The 7,323-nt window shown below is 48.0% G+C and overlaps 1 protein-coding gene across 1 annotated transcript in view; it reads left to right on the top strand.

Moving 5' to 3' along the window:
• LOC308334452 (nesprin-2-like) overlaps nucleotides 1–4,275 on the top strand; it is a 54,117-nt gene extending 49,842 nt beyond the window's left edge. The window contains exons 20-23 of the mRNA XM_080791208.1: nucleotides 108–326; nucleotides 1,342–1,547; nucleotides 3,137–3,292; nucleotides 4,137–4,275. Coding sequence (XP_080647334.1) covers nucleotides 108–326; nucleotides 1,342–1,520 — 398 coding nt within the window. The 3' untranslated portion in view covers nucleotides 1,521–1,547; nucleotides 3,137–3,292; nucleotides 4,137–4,275. The remainder of the gene's footprint in view (nucleotides 1–107; nucleotides 327–1,341; nucleotides 1,548–3,136; nucleotides 3,293–4,136) is intronic.
• The last annotated feature ends 3,048 nt before the right edge of the window (nucleotides 4,276–7,323 follow it).

Genomic DNA, 7,323 nt, shown 5'->3' with positions numbered 1-7,323 from the left:
AGCACTTGAGTAAATGTATTTACTGTAGTGCACCACTGAGAATAATGTGTGTTCTCTCTCTCTCTCTCTCTCTCTCTCTCTCTCTCTCTCTGTGAATGTCCTCTCAGGGGTCATTGAGCGCTGGGAGCTGCTGCAGGCTCGGTCCAGGGGCCACACGCTGCACCGTGGCCCCCAGGAGGAGGAGGAGGAGCCCCAGCAGGTGAACAGTGACCTTGCTGACCTCACCTCCTGGCTGGCCGGTGTGATCCCAGAGCTGGAGAGACTCAAGCACTGTGACCCCGAGCACCAGCATCCAGGACATGGAGGCAAGGGTCAAACAGATGAAGGTAAGACATGGAGACAAGGGTCAAACAGATGAAGGTACATTATTCATTTGACCTGATCTAATCTGCGCGTTATAAACAACAGTCTTCATAACGTGGTGCTTGGAGGGAACCCCTGGCACTGGGTGGACATGAAAAAGATGGTATAGCACAAGTGTTCTTTGTCACGTTCCTTGCTGAAGCCTGATCTGAAAGCTACAGACTTTAAATTTACTACACAAAGACAGCTTTTTGCAGATTGTTCATCTGTGACAACTGTGACAAAGTGGGGTCGGGGACCCCCAGGGGTCCTTGAGGGAGTTCCAGGCGGTCCTCAGCTAAATGATAGTTTGGAACCAAATGGACCCCTTGTGGGTCTGTAACTCAGAGTGTATAAATGGAACCAAATGGACCCTAACGGATCCATTTGGTTCCATTAGTACACTCTCAGAGTGTACTAACGGAAAAGTCGCAATTTTGGAAACATTGCAAAGGGTGGCTGCCACAATCGCTTATATAGGCCCCTCCCACTAATTGTGTTAGCCAATTACAATGTCACGGCACACCTGTGATCATGTGTAAGTAATTCGGAGGGGAATTTATCTAGCCTGGATCCAGCCCATAGACCCCGCCCACTCTCTGAGTGGACTGCAAGAAGCTCAGAGTCTGATAATCAGGCTACTAAAAATCATTATTGAGTGGTGCAACCACTCCTACAACCAGCAATGTCCGTGTCTACCTATGTGTCTACCGGTACCTACCTACCTTGGCCATGAGCACGAGTATATGACTTATTAGTACCAGTATGGGGGCGCCAAGAAACGCAGAGAGAGGGATTGTGCTGCTAATGAGAGAGAGAGAGAGAGAGAGGTGGGGGGGGGGGGAATTGCACCACTCGGGTTCACACGGGTGTGATTTTCTGCAACAAACGGTAATTTTTTTTGTATTTGTGGCGCCCCCTATGGGTTGTGCTAGCCAATTACAATATCACATCGACATCGCTATATCGTCTATATTTACTGGTGCTATACTCTTGCAGGAGACCCAGAAGACGTTCGCGCGGTACAAGTCCACCATGCTGTCTGTCAACATGGCGGCTCGGGGGAGCGCCGGCGGCCTGGAGGAGGACCAGGAGCAGAGGGAGAGCCTGGGAAGCATGAACCAAGCCTGGAGCGGGGCGTGTGCACGCGCCTGGAGAGGAGTGGGAGAGCGGCCTGAGGAGGACGCTCTGGCGCTGCAGAGTGAGTTGTTGTTGTTGTTGAGTTGAGACATCTTTCTGTTCTTTTCTTTTTTAATTGTTTATTTTATTTGGGGAAAAACTTAGAATAATAATAATAATAATAAACTTTATTTGTATAGCACCTTTCATACATAAAAGTGCTTCACAGGGCAAAAATAGAATACAAATAAAACATAAGTAGTTAAAATGATAAAACAATGGCAAAGAACAAAATTGAATATAAGAACATAAAATAAATAAAAACAAATAAAAACAAATAAAATAAAAACACCACATGCAGCAAATCAGTCAGGGCAGGGTAGGAACGTGCAAATTAAAATTAAAACTCAATTAAAAGCAATGTTGTAGAAGTGGGTCTTGAGCTGAGCTTTAAAAATGTCTACAGAGGCTGCCTGACGAAGGTACAGTGGGAGTTTGTTCCATGCCGACGGCCCATAGAAGCAAAAGCTGCTTCCCCGTATTTTTTAGTTGCCATTAGAAGAAGGGTCCCGCACACTGTCAGAAACTTGCCAAAAATGTTGCTCTTTATTCTTTTGGGGCAAAACAACATCCAATAACCCAATATAGACTTGACATTTCTTATACAGACAGATCAGAGCCACAATGCTTTTTTGGTATGAGATCACACAAAGTCTCCTCTCAGTGTGTATCAATATGTATTATCCAGAGGTTTTTGTAAATTCTTCCAATTTGAAAATATCCAGGACTATCCCGTGCCAGTCGTCCATTGTGGGAGGCATTGGGTTTAGACTGTAGAAATGAATACAGCCACTCACGCTATATCCTTTACTTACTTACCTTACTTACTTAGTAAGTTATATCCTTTAGGTTTCTTGTTTTTATTCCATTTCCCCCAGCAGACAACAACAACAACAGAATGGAGGCCTTCTTCAGCTTAAATCAGAGATACAAGCTCACGGCATCTCAAGATGCTTTACATTATGCACAGTAGCATCTCGACAGCTTGTAATGTAGATCTGCTGTTTGTGCTATTAAAAAAAAAAAAAAAGATCACAGCTGTGTGAAGTGAGCGGTGCAACTGTAATTGTTTAGACTGTATACTGAACTCTAAAAACTCAGCTTCCCATCATGCACCTGTGCACAGTGTGAAGCTCAACAGCGCCCACTTTCTCACCTGTTGGTGACAGACAGACAGACAGCCAGACAGACACACACACACACACACACACACACACACACACACACACACACACACACACACACACACACACATTCATTGTTTGTTATAATGTATGTTATGACTGTAACAAACAAATGGAACACAACCACCCTAAAGACTAATCATTGTGTATATTCCTGCACTATACCTGCATTGAGTGACCTTGGTACATATAGAATTTGATCTATTGAAGATTCTGACCTTCAAATGTACATCATTTTGTTTTGATTGTATTGCTGTATTGTTGTATTGTTCTTTCTGCTTTGGCAATGAGTAAACGTATGTTTTCTCATGCCAATAAAGCCCTTTGAATTGAAATTGAATTGACTGTATGATTACATGCCCAACCAGGTCTGAAAGTGGTTAACCATTAACTCGGGGGGCCCTTTTATATCCCCTTCTCAACTGCAGGAGTTCCACCAACGCTGCACTCCCTGCTGCTGTGGGCTGGCCCACGCTGAGAGCAGACGAGATGCCCTGGCCCCCGTCCTGGCCCCCCTCCCCCTCCACCACCACCACCACACCGACACGCCAGACAGCAGCCTGCAACACAAGCACAACACACTCACCGTAAGGCTCCGCTCAAGACAAGACAAGACATATAGCCTGGAACTCACCTATGCTTTCTATGGCATATAGGCAGCTCCCGGCAGGATCCGCCGGGAGAAACTATGCGCAGCTGCGCGACATGAGACTAATTACTTAGACTTAGAGCGACAGAGAGAGAGAGAGAGAGTGTGTGTGTGTACTGTACATGTGTGCGTGTGTCAATTTAACAAAGGTGCAGGCGATCAGAAATCAGCAGAGAGTGAGCGACGTTTGCGCTACTCTATGCCGAATTGAAGTGGACTCGGACCCAGACTTTCTTTTTCCTCCCTGGAAATAAAAACGTCTGGGTTTCCGAGGCTAGACAAGACAAGACACTGAACCCCACATTGCCTCCAATGAGTCGGTCGGTGTGAGCTCGCCACCGTTGGTGTGTGATGTGAATGGATACTGTACATTGCCTCCAATAAGTTGGTCGGTGTGAGCTTCATGCCACCATTGGTGTGTGAATGTGGGAAGTGAGGAAGCTGCAGGCGTCGACTGTTCGCCGCTTCACCTCCCAGTGTATGAATGAATGAACCATTGTAAAGCGCTTTGAGCACTTGGAAAAGCGCCATAAAAATGCAATTCATTAAGGGTACTCTCTCTCGCTGTCCTTGGGGGAGAGAGGGGGGAGAGCAGCTTGCAATTCATGCATCTCATCATCACCACCTGTGTGTGTGTGTGTGTGTGTGTGTGTGTGTGTGTGTGTGTGTGTGTGTGTGTGTGTGTGTGTGTGTGTGTGTGTGTGTGTGTGTGTGTGTGTGTGTGTGTGTGTGTGTGTGTGTGTGTGTGTGTGTGCGTGTGCGTGTGTGCGTGTGGTCTCCAGGCTCTGCAGAAGGAGCTCCAGAGTCGACAGGCTGAGCTGGACTCTCTGCAGGCCCTGTGGTCGGAGCTCCAGCCCGAGGAGGGCACGGAGGACATCGGCGAGGCCAGGGAGAAGCTCCATGTGACGGGGAACAAGATGAAGCTCCTCCGGAGGCAGGTGGCCCAGGACCTCGGGGCCCTGCCACCGTGTCCGGTAATGTGACCCTCCATAGAGCACTGAAGTCCTGACGTAACTCGCTCATCCCTTCGATTCCCCTGGTTCACGGAAGTTCTTGATTTTCTTTTTCTAAACGGGCCAATCAGGATGGAATATGAAAAATCGAACAGATCTGTGCTGATTACATGACTATAGAGATAGTGTATACCGATTTGCGTGATGTTTGGAAAATATGTACAAGTAATACAAAGAACTGTGTTTTCCAAAGATCTGTCGGGCAGATGTGAAAAATGCAGGGCCAATGTTTTTCCTTGGCCTCTAGGGAGTGCGCATGCAATGTTGGACACAGATCGGTGAATCAGCACCACAATGAGGCTGATTTTAAACATTTTAAGTGGCATTTCCTTGTCATAGTCAAGTGGGAATGTGTGTGTGCATAATTTCCATGTTGATAACATGACTATAGAGATAGTGTAGTAGTGTATACCGATTTGCGTGATGTATGGATAAAATGTGTCAGGAAATGTGTTTTGCAAAAATCGGTCTCATGGTGGCGCTATAACAGGCCGTTCTGGAAAGTTTGGGGCAGAGGTTCGTCGTTGGCATCCAGGGAGAGTGTGTGCACAGTTTGGCATCGACCGGGTTAACGGTGCCAGAGATTAACTGTACACATGACGGACGGACGCACGCACGTACGCACACACGGACGGAATGCAAAACATACTCTCTCCCCATGCCTTCGGCCTGGTGGAGACAACTAAACATACTCTCTCCCCATGCCTTCGGCCTGGTGGAGACAATAAAACATACTCTCTCCCCATGCCTTCGGCCTGGTGGAGACAATAAAACATACTCTCTCCCCATGCCTTCAGCCTGGTGGAGACAATAAAACATACTCTCTCCCCATGCCTTCGGCCTGGTGGAGACAATAAAACATACTCTCTCCCCATGCCTTCGGCCTGGTGGAGACAATAAAACATACTCTCTCCCCGTGCCTTCGGCCTGGTGGAGACAATAAAACATACTCTCTCCCCATGCCTTCGGCCTGGTGGAGACAATAAAACATACTCTCTCCCCATGCCTTCGGCCTGGTGGAGACAATAAAACATACTCTCTCCCCGTGCCTTCGGCCTGGTGGAGACAATAAAACATACTCTCTCCCCGTGCCTTCGGCCTGGTGGAGACAATAAAACATACTCTCTCCCCGTGCCTTCGGCCTGGTGGAGACAATAAAACATACTCTCTCCCCGTGCCTTCGGCCTGGTGGAGACAATAAAACATACTCTCTCCCCATGCCTTCGGCCTGGTGGAGACAATAAAACATACTCTCTCCCCATGCCTTCGGCCTGGTGGAGACAATAAAACATACTCTCTCCCCATGCCTTCGGCCTGGTGGAGACAATAAAACATACTCTCTCCCCATGCCTTCGGCCTGGTGGAGACAATAAAACATACTCTCTCCCCATGCCTTCGGCCTGGTGGAGACAATAAAACATACTCTCTCCCCATGCCTTCGGCCTGGTGGAGACAATAAAACATACTCTCTCCCCATGCCTTCGGCCTGGTGGAGACAATAAAACATACTCTCTCCCCATGCCTTCGGCCTGGTGGAGACAATAAAACATACTCTCTCCTCATGCCTTCGGCCTGGTGGAGACAATAAAACATACTCTCTCCTCATGCCTTCGGCCTGGTGGAGACAATAAAACATACTCTCTCCCCATGCCTTCGGCCTGGTGGAGACAACTAAACATACTCTCTCCCCATGCCTTCGGCCTGGTGGAGACAATTACATCCCAGTAATATTGAACTAAACGTGTGACTGTTCCGTCTCTCCGATACAGGACTACGAGACATCGTCTCCTTCTGCACCCGAGGGAGAGCATCAGACCCAAGTTCCCCCTGCAGCCTCTCCCCAGCAGGACGCACATCCAACCAAAGGCCAGAACGCTCAAAGGTATTTCATGGTAGTAGTATAATGGGGATATATTGTAGTATATATTATAGTAGTCTAATGGGGCTATATATATGCACACAGAATGACTCTTCCTACTTCCGGGCCCCTTCCCCATGCACTTCCTAAACAGGTGTTAACAATGATACTAATTAAGGCTCTGTTCCATTTAGCGCACAATAGTGGTTGTCAAACTTTTTTAAATTTCAAGGGCCCCCATAACTCTGAGAGTTGTACTAATGGAACCAAATGTAAATTTTTGGTTCCATTTTGTACACTCAGAGTTACACGTCCCTACGGGGGTTATTTGGAACCAACTCAAGGACTTTGAGACCCAGTGTTTCCAGTGAGCCAACTATGCACATTAGAAAAGCAGTTGTTGATGCCAAAAGGCATCAAGAACTGCCAGCCAGCAAACCGGTGCTCTGGGAACCAACCAACACACGGGCATCGATCACGAGGACGCCCCACGCTAACATATACGTGGATGTACTCAAGGGGGTGCGCACGCTTTTCCGACACACCGAAGATCCGAAGCGGGGGGACATGCGATGCGATGCGAAAAAGCGATGGTCCGACATGCGCTGCTCCCATGCTTGCGGTTAGGGTTAGGTTAGGATTGAGGTTTCGGATCAATAGTATGTCGGAACTAAAGCCTGCAGTGCAAAGTATACCAACGAACTGGCCGGATGTATGGAGAACCGGGATGACTGGAAACAACGATGGAGGGCTCGTCTGAGGACGACCTAGAGAGAGCAGCACCCTGACTCTGTTTGACCAGAATGGAACAGTGTAGCCTTCATTAGTATCATTGGTAACACCTGTGAAACGAAGTAGGGAAGGGGGCGCAAGTTCTTTCCAAAATGGCAAAATGGTGTGCATAGATAGAGCCCATCAAAAGAGGAACTAAACGAGGAACAGTTGAACCACTTTAATGGACCCTTATCTTTTTGACCGTGTCCAGGGAGAGTAGGAGGGCTCCATCCCCTCCTCGCTCCTTCTTCCAGCGGGTTCTCCGTGCTGCCTTCCCCCTCCACCTCCTGCTGCTGCTGCTGCTGCTGTTGGTGTGCCTGGTGC

Source organism: Protomyctophum bolini (assembly GCF_963924005.1).
Source record: "Protomyctophum bolini genome assembly, chromosome: 19".
In the NCBI taxonomy this organism is placed as follows: Eukaryota; Metazoa; Chordata; class Actinopteri; order Myctophiformes; family Myctophidae; genus Protomyctophum; species Protomyctophum bolini.
Note: the sequence above shows the minus strand (reverse complement) of the source record. Positions and strands in the feature narration are given on the sequence as shown.